The sequence below is a fragment of the Gymnogyps californianus genome, chromosome 13, assembly GCF_018139145.2.
Source record: "Gymnogyps californianus isolate 813 chromosome 13, ASM1813914v2, whole genome shotgun sequence".
NCBI lineage: Eukaryota > Metazoa > Chordata > Aves > Accipitriformes > Cathartidae > Gymnogyps > Gymnogyps californianus.
In genome coordinates this window covers 18,076,308-18,101,171 of record NC_059483.1, presented here as the reverse complement: position 1 = coordinate 18,101,171, position 24,864 = coordinate 18,076,308, and the positions used below count along the sequence as shown (strand labels likewise).

At 40.5% G+C, this 24,864-nt stretch overlaps 2 protein-coding genes across 2 annotated transcripts in view; both read left to right on the top strand.

Annotated features, from left to right (window-relative positions):
• STIMATE (STIM activating enhancer) overlaps positions 1 to 11,074 on the top strand; it is a 35,396-nt gene extending 24,322 nt beyond the window's left edge. The window contains 5 exon segments of the mRNA XM_050904521.1: positions 74 to 195; positions 6,051 to 6,163; positions 7,091 to 7,168; positions 8,036 to 8,185; positions 9,085 to 11,074. Of these exon segments, the coding sequence (XP_050760478.1) occupies positions 74 to 195; positions 6,051 to 6,163; positions 7,091 to 7,168; positions 8,036 to 8,185; positions 9,085 to 9,201 (580 nt within the window). The 3' untranslated portion in view covers positions 9,202 to 11,074.
• Positions 11,075 to 17,274: 6,200 nt separating this feature from the next.
• On the top strand, positions 17,275 to 21,555 carry MUSTN1 (musculoskeletal, embryonic nuclear protein 1). Its single transcript, XM_050904522.1, has 3 exons — positions 17,275 to 17,415; positions 20,302 to 20,422; positions 21,220 to 21,555. Exons 1-3 carry the CDS (start codon positions 17,407 to 17,409, stop codon positions 21,324 to 21,326), a joined length of 237 nt encoding a protein of 78 aa, XP_050760479.1. The 5' UTR covers positions 17,275 to 17,406; the 3' UTR covers positions 21,327 to 21,555.
• The last annotated feature ends 3,309 nt before the right edge of the window (positions 21,556 to 24,864 follow it).

The following is a 24,864-nucleotide window of genomic DNA, read 5'->3' as shown; positions in this document are numbered from 1 at the left end:
TGGTGTTAAAATACACTGAACTTGTAGAAAATGGACCCTTGCTCCTTGTTTTCTTTTACATTTTTCCTTTCAGGTACCTTATCAACTTCTTGTTAGATGCCACATTAGGAATGCTGTTAATCTACATTGGTATACGTGCAGTCAGCAGCATTGTGGAATGGCAGCAGTGGGAGTCCCTTCGCTTTGGTGAATATGGTAAATGTTTCTGTTCCTGCACTGAAATGACTTTCAGGATAGAATCTCAGAATATTTCAGCTAGTGGTTAACTCATCTTAAAATCATTATACAATGATTATAGTGGTCGTTTTAATATTTCACTTGTCTCGAGGGTTCTTTTAAGTTCTGTATCTCGGCATGCATCTTCTGTGTTAGAAAGCTCAACAAGTCTCTAAGCATTTAGTGAGTTTGGAACAACTGCTCGAATATTTATTTTTTTAGGAGTGATTGAACAAATTACGATATTGGCTAATCTCATGGAAAAAATAACAGTATGATAAATTTACTCTGAAACACTTTTAAATAAAAGATAGCTGGAAGGTCGTTTCCTATTAAAGCTTTCACTGAACCACATGCCATTGTCTGAAGATACCAGCTAAGAGTTCTGCCAGCCCTCTTTAAAGTAAACAACCACATACCTTCAGTGAAGAGAATGGCAAGATGGCCTGTGCTTGTCCTCAAGTAATGATCACTTGAACTCCTGCACGTAGGGCTTGTATCATTGATGAAAAATGCATATGTCTTTTGTACAGGCTAAGGGATAGAGTAGTGAAATCACTTTCACATGAAGTTGTGGGTTTTATCTTCCATTATGTTAGCCACAGAAGTCCGCTGATCTGCAGAAATTGTGGATTTGCAGATGCAGTTGAGTATCATACATACTCAACATCAACATTTAATTTTGTTCAACCTGTCATTTTCAGATTGCTTAGTCTGACTGGTTGGGAATGGAAGTTCTGTATAGATGCTAAAAATTACATTTGAAGCTCCTTGAGATAGGAATGGGGGGAGAGGTTGCCTTATAAGAGAGCTGTGGCTCTTCATCAAAGGGAAGAACAAACAAACAAAACCTATGGTTTGGGGAAAAAAAAAGTTAATGTTTGCCTAATAAAGTAAAAGCTTTCATAGCAGTTTCATAATTATCATTGGTAGGTTTTTTGGTTTTCTAGGTTTCTTTGTTTTTAATGATCCTAAATGGCTGACAGAATTAAGAATAAATAAATAAAGGCCTTGCCAAGTTGAAGTACTTTAAAAGCTTGGGAAGTTTGCAATTAAATCAAATAGCATTAATTGCTATTTGCTTTAATGTCAGAGGTTTAAAATAGAGATGACGACAAGCATCTATCTTAGGAGAAATAACTGCCTATACCATGAGGGCATTTTTTGTTAGATTTGTGTAGATTTAATGTGTATCTTTTAGGGTAGAGTTTATGACCATTTAAGCTGTTTAAATCAGCACTGCCACAACCCTGTTTATCGGCTTTTTTCCCGCATGCCACAGTCCAATATTTCCACTCTTTTCCTTGGACTGGTGCACATCCGACTCTTCAGGGAACTGATTCAGAGAGCTAAACCATCAGAAAATTCACCACATGTAGAAAAGTAAATAGTTCCTCCAGATCAGTCCTCAGACTTGGGTCTCTAAGGGATTAGGTAAGCACCAACGCCCAGGGAAGGGAAAAGGGCAAGGAAAGAGCTGAGACATTGCTGAGCTACGCCTTCTGACTGAGCTTTGAGGTCTATTGCCAAAAGTCCTTTTTTCTAATTGTTGATTTGGCTTGAAGCCATTGAAAGATGTTTTAACAGCTTTCAGCCCATATAAAATTGGCTTTCCACTGAGAGCAAAAAAACTTGGTGTATCTATTACAATTACAGGTAGGTACTTGTAATCATGTCAAATAATAGATTTTATTTCTTCCTAATAGCATTCTCTTTTTTCTTGTGTAATCTGTTTTCCTCTCCCATTTTAATGTCCTTTTAAAATAAGCAGTCTGTGTGGATGGGAAGATGTGGGGAGTATATTCATGCTCCTGAAACTTGTCTCCATCTCTTATTGACTTCCAAAATGAACCTGTTCTCGTTTTTAGTTAGTTGTGAGGCATCTGTGACTGCAGTAACTAAGCTCTTAAAATCAACAAATGAACTTGTTACTTGTGTTCTGCTGCAAAGGTGGTCTGCGACTGATCAATTATTGTCATTTTGAGTTAGGGGACCTGAGATGCCTAAACTTGTTTATCAAGTATTTCTTCTCTGTGTGTGTATAAGCGATGTATGAAATTACGTAAGTAATTATATAAGTCCTCTTTACTTAGTAGTTCTTTCCAATATGAGATCATTTTATTAGTGACTAACTTTTTTTCCTGTATCTTCATTAATGTGCTGGCCTGACCTTAGTGTGTTGTTTTTTTTAATCAAGCCATCGTAAGGACTATTAAAAAGCATATTGTAAATCTGTGTTTCCATTAATCATGTGGGAGAGGCTTCTGGTACAAAGAGAACTAGATAGCAGATGGGAAGTTACTAGTAAAGGCTGTGCAGTAAGGTTAGACCCTGTGTAAGAAATCCGTCTAAAAAGGACAAGTTGCATTGGATTGTTTGCTGCCTTCTTCTGTTAAGTACTACTGTTGTTTCTGAAGTGAAAACCCTCATATCACCATTTTATTTAAAATTTTTCATTTTGGCCCCAAGAAAACTCTTGTCTTATTTTTCATAAGATTATTTAAAATAATTAAGTAGGGTAGAAGAGGGGACTAAAATGCAGTGCTGTGGGGTCGCAAGTGTGTTTAGACTTAGTATTTTGAAGTTAAATATGGATGTTTAGCATACATGGGTGGTGAGGTGTCTGCTCATTGAAAGGCATCGGAGACTTGCAGCATTTTATCTGAAGTAGTAAAGTCAAGTCCTCAGCTTGGAGATCAGTGTGATTTCAGTTTGTTTGCAAGTGTGGGAAAACAAACAAGAGGTCCCCCCCCAAAAAACCAAGTCTTTTCTTGTGATTGAGCGATGTTGTTTGTGTTTCTAGAGCCTAAATAATCATTTGTCTCAAGTTAATTCTCACTGAGCTCATTTCCCTTCTTAGCGCTATTACTTGATCCCTGGTGATTCATTACTTGAAGCTGTCACAAAAATATCAGTGTCCTGCTGGTTTTAAAAGCCTCTTCTTTATATGGAAGATAGTTTTTAAGCATAAATGCCTCAAGGAAAGAATAGATACCAAAATATCAGCATTCATAAATGGTTGCTGTTCGTACAGCAAAACAGCACTGCCCGCTGATTTACGTACAAAGTAGCATGACGCTCCCTCAAGGGCTTTTTTGTCAGAATTTTTAAGTTTATTAGATTTGTCTTCATATTTCCAGTTTTGTATTTTCAGATTCATTACATCAGTAGCTGGATTTTAATAGAAGTGCAGAACCAGTTAATATATTTGAGTATGTAAAGAGGAGAAGAGCAGTCATGATCTGTACTGAAAAGAATGTTCCCTGCGTTCTCCTTCCCTTCTTGTCTTAGGCTACTTTAGCTGCTGCGAGTAGAAAACAGGTGACTAAATCCCTCTTGGTGACAATGAACTCTATTGGCAACTAAATCGTGCTGTTTTTCATTGCCCAGCATTTTCAAAAAATGCTGCTAGTTGTCACTGCTGAGGATTCAAAATTTTTCAGTTTCAGTCTTAATGCACTTTTCTTGCAGTAACAAGATTTCTACTGATTTGCTAGTTTATTCTAGACATGTAATTTATACATGACAGGTATAAAAATCAGAATTCAAGAGAGACTGTTAGAGACTTTAAAAATTAAATTAGAGCTTTATGGCTTCAACATTAACTTTAAAGTTCTAATTAGAGTTTGTGTACTGAATCTTTGAATGTACAAATGTCCCAAATATTCTTCGGAACTCCTCCTGGATGTGGTGATGCTATTAACTTCTACTTTTTCCCTTGAATTGCATAGTTTATAAAATCATAGAAAAAGTTTGGTTGGAAAGGATCTCCAGAGGTCATATAATCCAACTTCTTGCTCAAAGCAGGGTTAACTTCAAAGCTAAAGCGGGTTGCTCAGGGTGTGGTCCAGTCCAGTTTTTGATTTATCCATGGTTTGAGATTTAAGAACCCCCTTTGAACAGCCTACTCCAGTGCTTAACCACTCTCATGGTGAAAGGTTTTTTCCTTTGTCAGAATTGTACGTCTACCCATCCAGTCTATATCTCCCCAACTTTTCTACAAGGATGTTATTGGGAGACTGTCAAAAGACTTGGTAAATTCAAAGTAGACAGCATCCTTGTTCTTCCCACTTGTAATTAGAGCTGAGAGATAATTTTGTAGATGCAGTAGGGCGCACAAAAATCTTCAAGTAGAATTTAATATACACAACTTCTCATTTCAGTCATGTACCAAAAAAAACCCCCCCAAAACCAGCGGCCCTCCCCGCAAAAACATCATGGGTGTTAGTGCACCCATCATCATTGGTGATGGTGCACAACACTCTTAATACAGAGTTTCACAATTTTTGGACATACAAAATCTCATGGACAGAGTTGGAATAGATGCAAAATTGCTATAGCTGTCTTTGCTTTTAGGAATTAAATACAGATTGGAAAAGAGCTTAGAATAAACTGGTGAAGTTTCAATGGTAAGTCTGTAGCTAAAGCTAGATTTTTTTTTTTTCATATTTGCTAGTTAATGAAGAAAACTAAAGAATGCTAATAAAAATGTGGAGTATAGAAATAAATTGATAAAATTTAATTCTCAAATCTAATTCAGGCCTTGTATCTTCAGAAGAATCACAGTTGCTCAACTTTGAATTACTGATGTTTCTCCTTTCAAATTTTCTAACTTTTAACAACAGAAGCCATAAACTGCAGTATATAATTGTAAAACTTGAGCATTTTAACCAGTTTCCTCTTGGACTGTTGAGTGTTGATCACAAGCTCTTACTGTAAAACTTGTTTAGGAAGTTTTCTTTGTTTTGGACTCCAGTTTGATTTATCAGTTTCTCTCAGTAGCATTTAAGCAGCAAACAGTAAGTCTCAAGACTATTACCAAGTATTAGTACTGACAGCCTTTCAGAAATGGTCCAGAAAAGGCAGTAGCAACTATCCATTATGCATTACAAATATATAAAGGCATCTGAATTTCCATTGCCCATTATTCATCCCCCGGCTAAAAGTTTTAAGCTGCCTTTGAAGATGTTACAGAGGCTATTGTGAAGACTAAAGAGCTAACCCACCCCCCACCCCCCAAGCTTCCTTTTGGTTTCCAGTGAAGCGCTGCTTTAAGCTCACCTGCAAAGCTTATTAGGCATACCAGTCCTCTTTTTCATTTTTTTTTTTCTTTTTTTCCTCTCCTTGCTTTCATACAGTATAATAGTCTACATAAGTTTTTGTGTTCAGATATTTGTGGTCTTCATTCTGTCCTGGCAGGTAACTTAATGCACTCAGGTTTTCACTCTGCCACAATGGGGTGCAGCAGAATTTCAAACCCTTTCAGACTGAAACTAAAATATGATCTTAATTTTTTGTTCAAATAAATTTTTCATAGCAGCTCTGGCACCTATTGCTTTAATTATGATTGGTTAGTTATGGTAACTAAGTTTGTAGAGAGGAAAAATATGTTTAAGGTAGCCTGGGGAGAATGGCAGAAATAATCATGTGTCTACTTAGACTGAAGGGAAATATGTTTTTCCCCAGCTATGTTTCCCTTAAGTTTTCCCTTTTAAGAAACTTAATACTTCATGATAGAGGGTCAAAAATAACAATTTTATGAGAAACAAATGTAATGCAACTATATTTGTCTTACTTTCATCAGATTACATAAAACAGCATATAACCAGGTACTGCTGAATCGGATAAAGTCCTGTTATATTCAGTTTCTAACTGATACTTTTTGAAAGTTGGGGTGAGGCTGAGGGAGGGGAAGGAGAAGCACTAAGGGAATTGGAGAAGGCACTTTAAGAGGATACAGCTGCCCTGCTTCTTCTAATACTGCTTTTCTAAAATGTTTACTGTGAAGTAAAATCAACCCTACGCATACATTGAACCTTTCTTCTTTCTTGCAGGTGACCCACTGCAGTGCAGTGCTTGGATGGGCCAATGTGCTCTGTACATAATGATTATGATATTTGAGAAAACCATCATCATTATAGTGCTTCTTATACCTCAGTGGAAAGAGGTTTGTATTTTTGCAACACTTTACAGACAAATGGATTTCAGGTGGAAGCTGTAAAGCAGTAGACTTCTAATAGTGTTTATTGGTTTGGCTCAAGCATCATAACTGTCTACAGTCAATGCTGTTTAACTTTGGTAGTGGTATGTTCTTTTAGTTTGATTAGGATATTGCTAATTAGCCTTTCTGGTATCCATTGCCAGGAATATCCTATCATGTTTTGGAGGTTTTTTTATATACGGCAATATATAAAATTTTATTCTATCTCCTTGTCTGAGTGCTCTTGAAGCTACTAAGTGGTTCTTCCTTTTCTTAATTCTTTAACCCTTCCTTACAGCTATTTTGTATTGCTTCTTGTAGTATTTTAAAGAATTTTCTTTGCCTGACCTTGTTGATAGATCTAAACTGTAGAATTTTAGAAATTTGCAATGGACTAGTGAAGCCATTGCTGATGACTGGATAAATATTTATTTTGATAGAATCTGTGCAATGTAATATTCAAAGTGATGGTGCATGTTGTTATAGCCCATTAAAACTGGTTAGTCCCTATTGTATGCTCTGGACTACTTTGGGAACTCTCTTCTCCTTACTGTGTATTTTGTAAAACTCTGCTCTGTTTAAATTTCCTAAAGATGGAACTTAAAATATGTTCCTGGGGAGCATGCAGCTCTAAAATGTTCAAGATGATTCTAACACAGCTCTTCAGACTTCTGTAAACAAAAATGACAGAGATAAGTTTCTTCCCAGCCGCGCTTACTTATCTGTGGTAATTTATAAGCTGTCCTAAATACTTTCCTTTTCTACAAAGCTGTTCTTTTTTGGTTCATATGAATTATTTCTGTAGCGTTAGCTAGTACATGAACAGTTGCACTTACTAATCCAGTTATGTGCACATGCTGCCATGATCTGAACTTAATCCTTTTCTTTTCACAGGTAGCTTTATTGAATCCTATAGAGAACCCCCAGTTGGAGCTGGCTATCGTCATGCTGATAGTTCCCTTCTTTGTTAATGTTAGTACAACTTGCACGCTTCTGTGAGATGTTTACTTGGATATCTGTCTGCCATGTGTTAATTAACGTTAGTCCTTAAAGCACAGGGTACCTTGGTGCTTAAGTTAATTTTTAAAGAGGAAGGATGTTAAAGAATGGATAAAATGTCTGGATATGTAGATATTACAAAGCTGAAATCCATATTGAGCTAAGTAACCAGGCTCAGGAGAGGTGCAGAAATGCCTCATAGACCTCTTTGGGCTGATGACTTCAGTAGATTGAATGTAATACTGAAATACTGACATAGATTATAAAATTACAACGAAATTTGCTTTAGGAAACAGTTGGTCTAAGGATAGCTGTACTGTGAAGTATCCTGTGTCTGACCATAGCTAATAGAGGCTGGCCTATGATGGAGCAGAGGAAAAGGGCAAGTGCGCAATCATCCTTCCCAAAGTATACTCTTCCAGGAATCTGGGATTTAGGGACTAGAGCCAGAGATGGTGGGTGTCCTTGGCATTTAATAACTGCTGGTGATTTTTTTTTTTTTCATTAGTTTGTTTAGGCATGGATTTTATCCTTTGAGAACCAAAAGTCTGTTGCACTAAGATGCCTGCCTAAACCATTCACATTTCTACATGAAGAGTTAGTACGTGATCACTCTGAATAGCAGCTACTTTTCTTATTTTCTTCTCTTCTACAAAGCAATAAAGTAGCTATGTTCTAGAGCATTCATACAATGCGTAATAAGCCATGTGACAAGATTTTACCTGTTCGGCCAATTCAGAATTATTGTCAAGTTTTCCTAATTCTGTCGAAATACTGACCGAATGAACATATGCTACTCTGAGGAAAACTGAACTGTCACTTCCCCCTTCTCTTTAACAGGCATTAATGTTCTGGGTAGTAGATAATTTTCTTATGAAGAAAGGGAAGACAAAAGCTAAACTTGAAGAAAAGGAAGCAGGACAAGATTCAAGAAATGGAAGTAAAGTCCGATACAGGAGAGCAGCATCACATGAAGAGTCCGAGTCAGAAGTATGTAGAGTTAATTATTGCAATTAATGCAAAATCAATCCAGTTCATCCCTCATGCATTGATTTCATTGTAACACTGTCAGCTTAGTTTTGATTTTCTTTGCATGTACCTCTAACAGTAGTTCCTAGCACTTGCAGTTGAAAACCAGTTAAGAATAATAGTACTGTTGCACCACTCATGGTAGTTAATTTCCTTCTAGATGGGCAGGAAGACATAATATATTTAAATGTCACAGGTGAACTGTGTTACAAATGCTTCTAAAAAAAACCACGCGGAATACAAAACTAATAGGCAATTCTAATTCGAAGAGAGGTTAATAGCTTAAAGTGAGAGGAAGCTGGTGGAGGCAACTGGCCTGATTTTGGAGAAGTATTTACATCCTTGCCTTAGCATAATTTTATTCTAAATTATATTAAGAGGGCAGTTTTCAGTTCAGCTGAAGGATGGGTGGTATCTTTGAAGGTAAGTTGGTTTAGCTTTAGTTGGTTAATGTAACTTTTCTGCGTTATAGACAGTACTATTTATATGGGGTTTTCTTTAATAAAATGACTGCCATATTACCAATGTGGATAGAGAGCTTATATATTCTCTCTCACTTTAACGGCAAGCCGCCCCCACTGTTCTGGAGGTGCTGGAATTACTTCTTTGGGTTTAGAGTCAGTGATTGTAGTAGAGATTAATACGCATGCATCCTTCTTCAAAACGTACTGGAGGTTCCAGATAGGATGTGTGACGTTTTGATAGTACTGGCAGTAAATCCAAACTGTGTTCTGTAAGCTCTTTCTTGAGCAAATAATAAGGTGCTTTGCAAGCACAAAAAAAAGTAAAAGGTTAAAAGTAGAATGAAGAAAGAGTGTGACTTTGATCCATGTTACTCAGAAGCCATTATTTGTTTTTAGATCCTTATTTCAGCAGATGATGAGATGGAGGAATCAGACGCTGAAGAGGACCTGCGTAGACTGACCAACTTAAAGCCCATTAAGAAAAAGAAGCATCGTTTTGGTCTGCCTGTATGACACATTCCCTGACCTGTGTATTTGCAGGTTTCGTGGCAAAAACTTCAGTCAGTGGGTTTTAATGTTGCAATTGCATCTCCCTTTTCATACAAACTGACTTAAAAGCAAGGTCTACCAACAGAATGCAAACGATTGGAAGACTTCCAGTTCAGTTGCACTACAGACACACTGACCAATTATGCAAGAATGTCTTTTCATCACGTGTGAAAAACACAGCGTTGTTAAGGACTAGTCGCTAAGGGGATTTGTATCTGGCATTTCAGAGAAGATCATAGAAAACAGATACAGCAATCTTTCACTTATGGTTACTGATGATACAGTTTAAGATGTTCTCAAAAAGGCATCAGAATCAACTAAGTTAAAGGAGTGTGTTTTATTACTAAAACTGGCTTTTGCAGCATAATTCCTAGAGCAGAATAGTTTATGGTTACAAGCTGTAACTTAACATTATTTTTTTAAGTACAAATGTTTACTTGCTACCGGGTACCTATGGAACTAATAGGTGGAACAAAGATTTTTTTCCAAGTCTCCTTGAATCTATTTGACTATTTTATATTTAAGTTATATTTTCATACAGTTGTATTTAAAGATTCTCTTTGTCAGAGAAAAGGGTGCAGTTTCCTTTTTTGTGCAGAACAGGTCAAAAGATTTGTAGTGAAAATCTTATTTATCCTTGTGTCCTGGTTTAAGACGAAGCGATTGCAAAGGGAAAAGCTCTCTGTCACTGCTGAAGTCACCAAATATCACTACAAATGCAGTCCTAAGTGTGCTTTTGACCACATAATTTGAAAATACCTTTTTTAATAGGAGGTGGTGTTTGCATATTTGACAAATGTGCACTTTAGTGTATAACAAAAATCTGTTGTGATAGGTTACTTATTTGTGAAATGAATATCTATGGATGACTCTAATTATTTCTGTTTCTGCAAGTCTCTTGTGCATACCTCTCAAATGACCCAAAAGAGAGAGAACATTTCTTATACTTTTCCTTATGTAGGCCCTGCTCTACAGGACCGTGATCTGATTGAAGCAGTTGCGCTACAATATTGCAAATAATTCTGTCCCTTGTTTTTTGTTGGAAAAGCAATCTTCTATTTAATGTGCTTTAAAAAAAAAAGATTTCTCTTGCTTAATTTCCATAAAGTCTGGTTATCCTTTAGTATTTAAAAAAAAAAAAACAACCAAGAGGTATAACGCAGTTGTTACTACAGAATTTTTGTGATTTTTTTTTCAGTGTCTGACTTCTGATAATTGACAACACGTGCTGATCTGAAACCTAGCAGACATGTTTTCAGTGACATCCTTTTGCTTTGCATATTTTCTAAATGATTGTTTCTGACAGCTTTCCTTGCTTAGTTAAACCTTGTGCAGGACAAGACGATGTGTCAAAGAGGTGACAACAGACCTTAATTGCAAATCTGTTGTAGTATCTGGACATCAGAAATGTTCCAAGCCTTAAACCAAACAGTTTCATCGGAAAACTGCTCAGAACTTTTTAAGATTTTTTACATTTTTTATAGATTTACTAGGTCTTAATGTGATTTATTATCCAGACCACTTAAATGGGGTTCTTGGGCCTTAGTTAATACTGAACTGTGCGCTCTCGTACTTATTTTCACTATTCCAGCACTCCTTTTCACTGCTTGGCTGCCGAGGTGAACACAATGTTCTAAGACTTCAGGTACACCTCAGCGTGTCCAGCCGGCTAGAAGGGACATTTTACCAAACCTAACATTTGCGAGTTTAGTTGAGCCACTGACCTCTGTTACTGTGCACTGAAATGTAATAACTGCAATAAGTTTAAGTACTAGTGTTTCTCTTAAACTAAATCTAGAAACTAATGACACCGGAAGCTTAATTGAGTTATTCTGAAATGGGGGGGGGGGGGAATGTCCCTAATCAGTGTTGCCTCTGTTTTAGGTTTTTTGGTTTTTTTTCATTGTGTGACTTGCATCTTCTCTTGACTACGACTGGGCAGGCGCATATCTCTAAAAGCACAGTACTTCAAGGAATTCATTTTCATCAACAGAATAGTCTCATACAGCTCACTTTTCCAAAGGGGTTTAAGAGCTAGGACTGGCTCTTGTCACAAATGTCAGCACTTATTTTCTTAGCATAGGATTTGTTCTATTTCAGATAGTGAAATAAAGCTATTCGACATGGGCTACATACCACTGCACAGCCATAACTATCCTCATCAACCATCAGAGATAACTGAGCAGCGCACACAAATTTAACTGTACAAGCTTTCATTTTATCTTCCTTTTCCCTCCTTTTCTCCAGTTACTTAAATTATCAGAATTATTTCTATTTCAAGTCTCATGTTTAGTCTGTGAAGCGTCAGTATAAAATTATGGCCTTAATCACGTAAAACATTTGTTTTGAGCAGACCTCAAACTTATTGACCAAGTACAAAACAGTATAAAGCGCTATGGAGCAGTTTCTTGAAGGTGGTTATAGCAAAGGTATATGAATGCCTAATTTTTCCTGTCTTAAGTGCTTAACTGTCACTTGGTTTGAGATTTTGATATGCCTAGCAAGATGATGTAGTAAAGCACTATGAGCCAAAGAGACAGAAGTATTTCAGATACCACGGTAGTAACAGGAGGAGCATATCTTCGGAGGGGAAAAAACAGCTCTAACTTTCTCTACTAACATAAAAATTTTATTCACAACCTTAGCCAAATAACAAAAACTGGAGGTTTTTTCTATTCATTCTTTGTTATCACGTGAAAGAGATAGAAAATATAAAATTGGCAGTTTTCCTCTTTGTAAGATAAAAATTGGAATTCTTGCAGTAGGTACAAGTAGGACAAGTGCTCTTGTCTGAAGAGCTTGTATGTGTGAGAAGGAAGTATGTGCCTAGTGCTTCACTATGTCTTACTGTTCGTTGAAATGTATTGGCAGTACAGTCTGAAATAATAAATTTTTCTTAAAGAGTTGATCCAGTAATAATATTACAACGTGATGATGTTTGCATTATCCTCAAATTGGCGGTCTAAATTTATTTCTGGTAAACGTACTTCAGGACAACTCGTAGCAAAGGTTTAATTCAGGCTGTGCTTAAAAAAATGTGATTCTGTTTAATGAAAATAAGCTATGTAGTATATGCCAAAGTAAGAGAAAGGGATTGTAACTTACAGAAGAGACACAGAAGTATTGGTGGAGATCGAATTTACCACGAATGGTCAACCTAAATGTATTAACTGTTCCTAGTATCTGACCTTTGACACATCTGCATAAATTTTAAACACTGGTGTTGTCTAATATGTGGTTTTCAAGTTCTGGCTTTAATATGTTCAGGTCCCCTTGTCTTACTTTAAGTAGGTAAATGCTGTATGTTAATGTTGCTAACTAAAATGTACTATAGCTTTTCTTCAGGGAAAAACTCAGAAATTGAGTTGCAAATTAGAGCAATGCAAAGTGATCCCCTCCCAGGTGTCTGCTCCGATCCAGCTGTGCCTGGGGAGGGAGGCGTGGGCTCTCACGCTCTGCTGAGAGCTGAGCATCACAAGGAATTTCTGCCACTGTGCTTGACTAACCCATGTTTGCAACTTTGCTGTGCTTTTTACAGGAGAAAACAGTAATGAAAGCAAATAAATTCAGCCACATCGAGTCAGAGTAGATCTACAGCATAGGCGTGCAAACTTTTTTAGGTAAAGTTTCCAGTTCAATTACTGAAAATGACTACTATGGTTTTACAAAGTAAAACTGCAGTATCTTTAAAAAAGGGACTCTTTTGTAGGTGTTTTTGTCTTGCGTGGGTATCCATCTCAAACTGAATGTTGGGTTTGTTTGTAAGTAAATTCAGAGTATAGCCTATGTGAGCAAAACCAACAGCTGTATTCTGCTGCCCTCTGTTTGGACCGTATTGTTTAATCAGTGGTGTTACCTTAAACTTCTAAGGGTATCTGATGTAATTACATTGTATAATGGTTTACAATAAAGTTTGACTTATTACAGATTTGTACACTTGTTTTATACTTGTTCTGTTTAAAAGTGCGCGTTTCAACGTTTATAATGTGCTGTTGTGGGAAGCAGGTTTTGCTACTGGAGTTCAACTTCAGAACTGCAGATCTAATTTTTTGCGGTCTCATGTTGGTATTAATTTCAATATATTCATTTACCTTAATAGCAAGTCCCAATTCAGTTGGAGGGACCGCTATTCTTAAGTAGCGAATTTTGTTTACGACTAAGAATCCTTGCAAGCCCTTCTCGGATCTGTTCCCTGAGGAGGGTTTTTGCCCTGTGCGTGTGCACACATGGAGAATAACCATCTGTGTTTTCATATTGAAAATAAAACCTTTAATGTGCAACCTGAGAACTCCTGAGATTGCAGAACGTTGACCCAAGGCCTTCTGGAGTGTAGGATGTTGTTAAGATGCTTTAACCACACAGCTGATCATCACAGCCTGCTCTCAGCTTTTCAAGCAAAGCCAGACCTTTTGGTTGTGGGCGACAAGAACATGTAAACTTGGAGGTAAATTCAGAAATTTCTAATGTCCTGCCCCTTGGCAGAGGCATGGCCTAATTCAATAACTTGTTAACCTGTTTTATCTTCTGTTCCCCTTCTGATTTGTTTGCAGCAGGCAGTAGAAATGCAAGCTGAGGGAAGATGTCTGAGGATCCTGTTGAGAAGTTTGCTTGTGCAGTGCCTTTTATCACAGAACTCATGTAGTACCTCCTCGGAGACAGGGAAGGGCCACGTGGGGATGTCTGGTTGTAGGACCCAGTAGTCTGTCTGTCCCCTGTCTCCGGAGGGCAACATGCTGGAGATGACCAATGTCCCTCTTGCTTACTTTAGTCTCTGCTACTTCCCAAAAGCATGCAAAAGGGGAAGGGGGAAGCAGCGCTGACTCTTTTCTGTCTGACAAAGACATCGCTCCTACATACTATCTGTGTAGTGCAGAGTTGTCTCTTAAGCTCCAGGGAAGCAGCTTCTTTGATTACCAAATTGTCTGCAGCAAGCACTTGGACTTCCCTTATTATACCCAACAAAATGAGTGTAGCCTAGCTTGGGATTTTTTCTGTTTTGTTGGGCAGAAAGATGCCATCTTACTCTCCAGGTTCCCTGAAGGTATGGCAAGGTATCTACCATCAATTTTCCAGAGTGCTGGAGGAACGAGGAGCACCGTGTAGGACGAGAGCTGGCTCACTGTGAAGCTGTAACGTGACCATGTGCAGGTGATTTATTTTTATTTTTTTTAGGCTGCAAATGGTGAGAAGTTGATACCTTTATGCCAGAATAGAGCAGAAATCCTGTTCTTGGTGAGCTGCTGTTGCTATCACCCCTTCCTGTCTTGGTGGGAGTGGTTCAGTGTGTTCTGCTGGGCTGGACCTGCACAGTATCGATCCACTACTACCTCTGTAACTCCTCTATAATGTTTTCCCATTACTTTCATTACTTCCCACCTACTACACACAAGCAGCCCCATACCCACTGCATCCTTAGAGGGAATTCAGAGAATAATCTTCAACCTATCAAGCCTGTTGTCGTGGTTTAACCCCAGCAATTGCTCACCACCTGCTGACCGATGCCTGAGCAGTGATCCACTCCTCCTGGACAACTCCCCTCAGTTTATATACCGAGCATGACGTTCCATGGTATGGCATACCCCTTTGGCTAGTTCGGGTCAGCTGCCCCGGCTCTGCTCCCTCCCAGCTCCTTGCACACCTGCTTGCTGGCAGAGCATGGGAAACTGAAAAGTCCTTGGCTTAGGATAAGCGCTACTTGGCAACAACTAAAACATCAGCGTGTTATCAACATTATTCTCACACTAAATCCAAAACACAGCAATGTGCCAGCTACTAAGAAGAAAATTAACTCTATCCCAGCCGAAACCAGGTCACCTGTCAGTCCGCTGAGGGATGTTAGCAGTTTCCTGGAGGAGAAGTCAAATCTTCTGTAAGATCTGTGTCTCCTGGAGATCACAGTGGCCAGATGTGTGTACATTCACTAAATTCTCCGTGGTCATCGCAATATTTTAGCTGCAACCGTTCCTCAGCAAAGGAGTTTTCCACACTTCCTGTTGCAGTGGAAGATGAAAGAGGATTAACTTGCCGTTTTAATAGCCACTATTAAATAAATGAGCCTGTCTTGTTTCATTGTCATTTATGTCCCATTTAACAGATCTCAGGACTTCAACCAGGTGAACAGGATTTCTACTCTGAAATGTAAGTAACTGTAGATTTAGGTTGGTTTTTTGTAAGGAAAAATTAGCCCGTGATCTATAAGAGGAAATGGTTGTGCTTGTTGTTCAGCATTGGTTTAGGAAATATATAATCAAAGAGAACAGAATTGTCCAGGCTATGGAGGATGTCTTAAACTTCAGGATATGCTGCCTGCCTCTGTAGGTGCCTCATCTCCTACCCCCAAATGGCATGCAAGCTGAAGGTGGTTTAATTTTATTTGTATAATGATTTTGTTTGTATAAATTAAGTTGTCATGAAAGCATAACTCTGCTTTTGAGTGAGGAATACATAGTACTAATTAAATGAAGCAATTTTGAAAGCTGAAGGGAAAAAACAGTGTCTTGAATTCTAAATATTTGCTTTAAACATGCAGAATGTTACTTTCCTGTTGTAATAGATAGCATCAGAATAGACGCTTAATGGGATTGTATAGAAAGATCTGAGTGGAGAAGGAGAGGTGTTACATTGTACAACAGAAAAAAAAAAATCTGCTGTTTTTCCTACAGTCAATGTTTTTTTTCTTCTGCTTTGTTAGCCCACTAAAAGGTACTGCTGGTCTGCAGAAACATTTCCTCTAGTTTACTAAGCTGTGGGTTTAAAACAAATTCAACATAAGGAATGGCTAAGTATGTAACATCCAAACTGCTTCTTAACCCACAAATAATTCCCCCAGTAGTCACGTAAAGGAAAGCATCTTCTCAGGCCTGGAAAGAGTTCAGCTTGAAGGCAAAATGGGCACCCAGAGGCCTGGGGGATAGTTCACAACCGACAAATCCCATAGTCCTGATCGTATGGCGCTACTGCTGCGGTATTCATGTAATGTTTTTGTAATGAAAAAGACCAATTTTATTTTACCTCCCGTGCTTCTCTCTGTAGCCTAAACGAAAGAGGCGGAGCTCGAGAAAAGGCCAGGGCAGATTTCTACCACTACAACGGCTGATCTTTCTAGCAAAAGATGTTTGGAGGTCTGCCACGTCTGCCTTTCTCATATTAACATACCTGGCTGGAGTCTCGGTTCTTTGTAGGTGTTGAGTGCAGTCACAGAAGCTGATTTTTTTTCAGGATGCAAAGAATTAATGTAAAAAAAAATTTAAAAAAGAAAAGGGAAACAACCCCCCACCCAACTCTCTTCCAGTAATAAATAGAATTTATGCTTAGAGTTGTTTGTTTTTTTTTATTTAATTAAAAAATTGTTTAGAGAACAAATGTTAAAAGTTCTGGAAAAGGTTTTACTACTGTCAGCATGTACAGTGGGGAACACGGAATTTATTCATGTCTGAGTAAGCTATTCCTATACAGATGACAGGTGAAATGATTAAACTTACAAATACCACCGTAAGTAGAAAGTGATTTTACTCCCGCAGTTGTCTAAGAGCCAGCATCAGAGCAAGCTCAGCAATAGAACTGTAAGGGTAAAACCATATCCTATTTTATTAACTCCAAAACGCACAAAACACTCTTCTGTTAAAGATCCCTGTGCAAAAGCGATTTAGGGCACAATATTATGCTTCGGATGTTAGGTTTAGATAATCTTTAGAGAACGCATGTTTTGTTATGCTGGGAAAAAACCCACAAACTCTCTTCCCCGCCCACCCCCCCATCAAGAGGATTCAGAGTCAATTTTGTGTCCCTAACAAAGTTTTGCCTTTTAAAGTTATAACCGGAGCCCCAGCGGACTCCCCGGGCAGTCGTTTTGTCGCGGATCGGGCCGCCCCGCCGCCGCAGCTGTCTGCTCTCATCAGTCCCCGGCTCCATCCCTCCCCAGGCACAGGGCGCAGTAAATACTGCAAGCCCTAGTCATCGCTAAGAATAAACCTTTCAACAGCAACGGCCTCTGTCAACCTGAATCATCCTGGGTTCTGGTTTGGGAAAATGACCCAGCTAATGACTTCATGTTAGATGCTCTATATAAGCCGAGATAAAAAACAGACGTTCGCAGAGTGCACAGGCCGGATTTAATCAAAGCCGGGAAACGACCTCGGAAGGGCTTACGGTCGAGTGAGCACCGCAGTTATGTCACAGGTATGGGGAGATCTGTATGAGGCTGGCTCTTGTGAGAGCAAGGTGCCCGACAAATGTGTTTGCTGTTTTAGATGTTTGTTTGGAACAGCTTAGTAGCAAGTTACTCTCATTAACCAGTGAATTCGGCTTTTCTGCTCTATGTGACTTGTTTATGTTGAAATATTTAAATGCTCTGCTTATATATTTTAATAAGTAAGTTGTTAGGGGGGATTATTTGATGAAGAAGGAAAGCAGCTGCCCTCTACATGGTTAATTAATTTAGTTTTAAAATGCCCTGTTTTACCATAAGTATTTTTATGTAGGAAGGGAAAAAACATTTCCACTGCTCTGGTTTGGGATGTTTTACAGGAGTGATTTCTGCTTTTGCAACATGCTTTTGTCAGACAATGATTTGAAATTTGGGCAGTAGTTTTGAAAAGACGTGGCTATACTGAAGCGTGCTGCTGTGTAAAGCTTAATGTATTAACATGCAGGAAAATAGAGAGCGTGACTGAAAATTATAACCGTTAGGATACGATATTTGAGACTGAAATTTTGTATTACACACTTATGTTCGTTTTGTAACTAATGGTTTGTCTTCACTGTGTTCCCCAATAATCAGCGTTTCAAAGTGATCTTAAAATTAGCTCAGAAATTTTGAGGTTTTCACATAAGTGTTATGTTTTCAACACAAGCTACGCATGCCTGGCAGAGTTCTCCCCAGCGTGAGAGTTCTGTGTCGTGGGTGGGATGGAGAGTAAGAACATGGGGAGGGTAGAAGAGCACAATCCTTCGACCACATAGAGTAACTCAGTTCGGCATATTTTCTTTACTCCAAAGAAAGAGACTTAAAAAAAAAAAACAGTCATATGTCTTGTAAACCAACACTTTTTGACTTGTGACAGGAGGAGATAAAGCGCAGGCTGCACTGCTGTGCCAGCTGGGAATGGCTCCTGGCAAACCCCGCTTACAAATGCACTTGCGTTGGGAGCGATTAGCAGTTATGCGGCTGCGACACTGGCAGCTGCTGGTGCTGGCGGGCCCAGGGCTCACCTCTGGCTCACAGTAACCTTTCTGTGCAGCTTTTTTGCTTTTTAGCTGGGGTCCAACTAATCCACAGCAGCTGGCCTGCTGGAAAATCCACCTGTAATCAAAGCATGAGAGGTTTTATTTTAAAATAACTGGGTGAAATTCAACAGTTCTGCTCAGCCTGGCTGTGTCTCGGTGCATCTCAAGTGCCTCCTTTCCTTACCCTGTCCCCAAGAAGTCCCTTGTCCTGGTGGAAAGAAGCCTCGCAGTTATTGTCTCTTGCCAATAATGGGTGAAGGACCTTAGCAGGTTTTGTATTCCTGTTAACAAAACAAAGGGGTTTTCTCCCTTTCTGTGTTGGAGCCAACACAGGTCTGTACTGGTTGCCTGTGGACCATGCCGTGGGCATGGGGGACCGTTCCCATCTCATGCCAATTTTCATTACAGAGGGACAAATGAAACCCTGGCTGTAGGGATGTTTGGTTAACCAGCTAACCCACCAAAAGCTGTTGTGAATTTTGAAGGGTTTGCTACCACCCTTTCCCCTTGCTTGCTTTGGCTACTCGTAGAGTGTTTTCCCCAGAGGTCTTGTGAATGTTTTGTTTCCCACAACACATGCAAATGGGATTGACAGCGAGCTATTCTGAGCGTTCCCGGGAATTTACAGCCGGCAGGAAACATGCCGAAGGCTCCAGTGCAGCCAGCCCGCCCTGCCCGGAGCCCGGCATGCATGCGCTGTCTCTGCAAGCTCCCTGGGACTCGCTGCTCCAGCCATTCGCAGGCCTTGAGGGATTTGTTTCTCTCCACAACTGTTTTTAGCTTTACAGGCAGTGCCTAGAAATGTGTAAGTGGGCTCCACGGCTCCCAGAACCCGAATGTCAGAAGCCCTGTGTTTGTAGCAATGGTCAGAGAAGCTTCTCCTTGATGGTTCAGTGTACAAATCTGTTAGAGTTGGAGTGTGTGGGTCTTTTATTCTTTTTAATCGTATCTCCTCTGCCCCTGCACCCTGCCGTAAGGTCTGCCTGGTGGGACCTTGGCAATCTGTCCTTGAAATAGTAAACTGGAGAGAGAATGCTGATGGTGCCGACTGCTGCTGATTGACATTGTGTCTGACTTTGGAGTGCTAATTTAAAGATAGGGATAAGCTGATGTGAACCAATGTTATCCTGATTTTCTTCTAGCAAGATAAACTGTAAACAGTTTAGTACTCGGACATTGCAGTGCACCACCTGATGATGCATCTGTTTCCATATCAGATTTCCTTCTCCTTCTTTGGGTTCCGAGTCCAGTGTTTCACAAGTGTTCAGTACATGCTTGTAGAAAACCCTGTTGAGTGCTCAGATACTTTTGTTCCCTAAATTTAAGATCAATAACTATGGGTCAAGTGTTAAGTTTATTCCAACTAAATCAAGCCAGACTTCAGAATCTCTCTGACCAATTTCCCAGAGAAGCAATGAGCAGACTGAGGCACAAGCACAATTTAGTAATGAAGTTTTTTTCCTTCCCAAATATTGGACAGATTCTTGATTTACCAGTCTGTACTTGCAGAATGACCAGGCAGGGCTGGACAGAGAAAATTTAAAAATAAATTTAAAAAAACCCAAATAAATTAAGCAATCCATTGTCTCTTTCAAAGGCTGTACAATCAGAAGACAATTTCAGAACAGAATAGTAGTAGTGGCAACAGATTTTGGGAAGGGCAGTGAAATCATGGTTGTGGAAAGATCTGGAGTAGCTGAGTGTATGGTCTCAGAGTTGAAATAGGTGGAATATTATACTAGCAACTCTGTATGTTGTAGCCTTTGGGTTAAGGCAGCTTTGTTGCCTATGCTTCTAAACATGAAATACTGATGTGTGGGCAATACGTCTGTTTCTTAGCCAGCCCCTGTGAAAAAGAAGCGTCCTCCAGTGAAGGAGGAAGACCTCAAAGGAGCCAGAGGAAAGCTGTCCAAAAACCAGGAAATTAAATCCAAAACCTACCAAGTGATGAAGCAGTGTGGTAAGTCTCCTTGATGGAAACGATTAAGCAGTCTTCCAAAGTAAAACATCAACTTAATTGCTCTTTTCACGTGAAAGGGTGCGCCTCTGAAACAGCAGCCAGCAGTGTGCTCACCCGACGCTGGCCTGGCTGTGCAGGCACTTTGCATCCATCATCTTGACGGCACCAAGAGGAGCCAACAGGGCTCTGCTTGGTGTGATTGTTCTCCTTGTCTGGACAAAGCGGGAGGGAGAGCCCTGACTTTGCCTTCTGAACCAGGGTTCAAACCAAGCCCTGGCACCATAGTCAATGTCAATGACTGCCCAAATTGAAGACTGGCGGGTTGGTCATAGATTAGGGGATTTCTGGCCTCTCAATTGGATGAATTTGATGTATTTGAGATGAAGCAAAAAATTGGAGGGGATAACGGACAGAAGGTGAGCGAGAAGAGAGTGACTGCTCGCACTGAACACCCCTGGTGCTCTGGTTTTGTGTTGCTTTTCCACCACCAGTGGGAGCGTATAAGGAAAAATGGTGAATTTTAACCCCTTTTCAGCATAATAGCCTGGCCCTCAGTAGTTTCCAAGTTTCTAAAGCACCTGCAGGGATTTGGGGCCAGTCAACGGTAGCAACCACCTACAGGTGCTGTCAGCTGCCCCATGCTTGGGATGGAAGCGCTCTGCTTTAAGGTTTGGGAAGCTGATGGACGGATGAAATATTTATCAAATGTATATATATGTATTTTGGCAGCACTAGTTTTACTCCCCGAATTTGGTGTGCTACTTCACTGATTGCCTCTCTTGGTTTTCTTTTTCAAGAACAAATGGGCTCTGTAGCACCCTCCATATTCAGCCGGGATCGGACAGGGGGTGAAACAGTCTTTGAGAAACCGAAAGAAGAGCCGGCCAAGAGCGTCTTTGGCTGATGGTGGAGCTGCATATGTCTCACCCACATGATTGTTGTAATGTTTCCCAAATTTCTGCCCTTTACACTGAAGTCACTGTAGACCTAAGTAGCTAATTTCTACTGTAAGTCATTAGGGAATAGACTCATGTCAAAGGGTACAACTTCCATGTTAATTTTTATGTGCTTTCTTTCTATGTGTTGAACGGTGTTTGCTATAATGGTTTAATAAAAAAAGGTTGTTGGACACAGCTTGGCACACTCTGGTGACTAATTTCAACTTAGATTAATTCTGTGGACACTTTGGCGTTACAAGCTATGATCTAGTCTGTCAAACGCAAAGAATAAACATCCAGATGACACAGCTTTAGTGTCAGTGCAATTTCTTCACACTGTGCCCTCGCCAAGAGGGAGCCGAGGAGGAGCTGGTCGAAGGGGCGTCGCAGAAACCTCGAGACTTCACCCAAATCTGTGCTGACCGCAGCGGTGCCCTGGCGAGGCCCCTCAGGTCTGGGGCGTGCCACAGGGCGGTGCCCCCCACCCCACCCCCCCCCGCCTCCCTCCCTCCCTCCCGGCTCCCCCGGGCAGCAGCGCCATGTTTTGCCTACAAGCGGCTCTGCTGGGAGGCAAGATGCCGGGCTGTCAGTGTACCCCAGCGCCAAGGGAGGGCTTTCAGCCCCTTCCCCAATGGCTTTTTTCCTCACGTCCTCGAGGTTCTGTTGGATCAAGTGAGAAGTGGGGTGACAGACCGGCAGCACGGGCACCATGTCCCTCCTGACTGAAGAGCCAAGCGACCTGCTGAGCGTCTCTGTACAACAGCAAACCCACTCTGAGTGGAAGCTGGTTTTTTTGCAACTCTGTTTTACATCTTGATTTGCTGCATTAAGCATCAAACCTATTTTCCCCTGAGGTTATAAATTGGAGTATTTCCCCTCAGCTGGATCTTTGTGCTCAAACATGGATGATCCTCTGCTTTGTTGGCAGCTGCCGCGCTTCTCTCTCACGCCGAGTCCCTGTCAGCACATTCGGGGATGGTAAGGTAGGTGCCACCTTTATTTAAAGAATTACTTTAATTTTGCACAGGCTAGACCTGATTAAGAGGTGAAAGTGATATCGAAGGTCTCTGTGCACCGTGAAGAATAGCATCTTTACCTTTTGTGTCCCAAACGCTTGACGGATAAAACATGCCGACGTCCACGAAGCTCCCAGAGAGGCTGCGGAGTGGGATGTGCATAAGGCAGCAGAAAATCCTTTGGGTTTAAGGGGGAGGTTTCCTTAAACAATTAAAGATATCTCTGGTGTGTTGCCCTGCCCCATTTTTTTCACTTTCAAAGATTATTATTTGCAGCCAAGACCCTGCCTTGTCTCTCTGCTGGACACTATTTCTCCATGGGGCCCGGGCTCCTCACAGGTAACTCAGCACAGCCTCTGAGAAAGACCTCTTACAGAGCTTTGAAGATAAAAACAAAACACGATCGGAAAAAAAGTTCCCACCCTGATAACACTGGAGCTGTCCCTGCATCAGGTTTAACAAACCCTCCTTAATTAAGCTGTGATGAGAAGTTGGCAGGAGGTTGCTTAATAATTAGAAAAATGATGGAGAGGGACAAGTGGGCCAAAATGTTGTTATCGCTTTCTTTTGTATGATGTAAGTGACTGAATGTTGCAAATTTGCTAGACTGGATAGCAGGAAGGAGAGGTGCTGTATTTCAGGCCTGGCTTCACATATGTTGGTGCCAATTTAGCAAAGCACAGAAGCCACTGTGTCCCACAGACTTGCAGCACAGATGCGGCAGGGAAGCAAAGTAAGTTATCTACCAGAAACGTGGGATTTTGCTAACAGCTTTATTGCCAGGATGTCCTCAGGTTCAGTTATTTGTGATGCTTCCCAGTGTGACCGTAAGTGTTCAGGACCAGGGATCATTTTTTCTTTTTCTGTCTTTTAAGATGGACCTCATCTTAAAAAATATGCATTGCAGGTAAAAGCGTATTCCTGGGACAAAGTCGCTCCCCATTTGTGACAGCAAGGTCTGTGCTCTCCTGTATGAACAGCAGGAATCCTCCCCTGTCCCCAGCCTTGCTGCTGTGCTGGAAAAGTTACTGGCTGCTGCTGCAGGACAGGAGATACTTGTAGGTGAGAGGAACAAATATAAAGCTGCCTAAAGAAATTTTTGTCATCTTTTGTTTCATCCTTACGAATCTAGTAAGTCCAATCATGGAAAATGTGTTTTCTTCCTTTTATTCCTCATTTTCATAATGAGAAATAGTGACACAGAAGTGCATGAACAAAGCCCCAGGGTTTGAGTTTTTTAGGTCATTTTGCACTCAAAAGTATCTCCTGTTGTGACGGTGGATTTAGATCCTTCCTCCAAGGTGATCTGAAGTCATTTCACAGCACGTTCGTTCCTCAGAGTAAGAAGCACCGGGTGCTGCAGGATTGGTGCCCCATGCACCAGCAGCAATGAGCACGGGACATCAGCAGGGATGGCTGTCGCTGGCGGTTTGCACAGAAACAGGGCAAGGTGCTCGAGTCTGGGGACAAGGCTGAGCATGAGATTTTCCTGTAGCTGCTTCAGCAAGCCACAAAGGGATGCGGGGAGGGATTTCACAGCTTCCCCGGGTGCTGGCCAGCTCCGTGCACCCAGGAGCGGGGCAGAGCCAACCACGCAGCCTAAATCTGTAGAGTTAAAGCAGCTCTTTAACGTCCGTGTGATTTTACACTTGGGTATTAGAAAACCGATGACAGATCCACTTAATTAAAGCTAAAGCTTTGGCTCTTGGGGATCTTAGGCCACTAAGTGTATAATCCTGTGTATTTTAAGGGATTAAAGCATACACGAGTTGTAGAAGTTAACCAAATGTATAGCGGTTTTAATTTTTCTCTATTAGAATATGCATATTTACATGTCCTGCTATAAACAATACAGTATTTGCAAGTAGTATAAACAGTCTGCCTGGAAGAAGTGAAGTTTATTTTTTAAAAAAGTTACTTAAAGCACAAGCCTTGTAAGACCAGGCTGTGCTCAACAGACTCTTTACGGTGAACTTGTAAATGTCTGTCGAAATGATAAATTATTGAGCCCTGCATTAGCGTCTCCTCGCAAATCCGAGGCCACTGGAAGCATGCTCTCTACCTGGAGGCTTTGTCTGTAAAATAGCAATGAAGCAAACACAGATGCATATATTTCCACAGGATCTTTGTGTTAATTTAGGACAATTAATGGCATCACCTACCATGGAGTTATAAGGGGAAAAATGCTGCCAAAAAGCAATACGAAAAAGTGGTTTTGTGTGGACAGACTGCAGGTTTAGTTGAGAAAGGGCTGTCTGCTATCCTGGAGCTGCCAGAGCAGAGCAGACAGGCAGGGAAATCATGGTGGCGAGGGCAGGATTCAGCCTTCTCTTGCTCAGGGCTGAGGGGAGAGGGGGTCTTCCCAGATCGCATCTCTCCACAGCACCAGTTGGTTATACGTTAACATACCCGTATATGTGTGTTCGTATAAATACATACAGGAACCGGGGGCTGACGCAATAGCTGCATGTGCCCAAGAGATCCTCTG

Coding starts and splice junctions, on each gene's coding strand:
- MUSTN1 (XM_050904522.1), top strand. Junction 20,423..21,219: donor CCAAGTGATGAAGCAGTGTG/GTAAGTCTCCTT, acceptor TTCTTTTTCAAG/AACAAATGGGCTCTGTAGCA.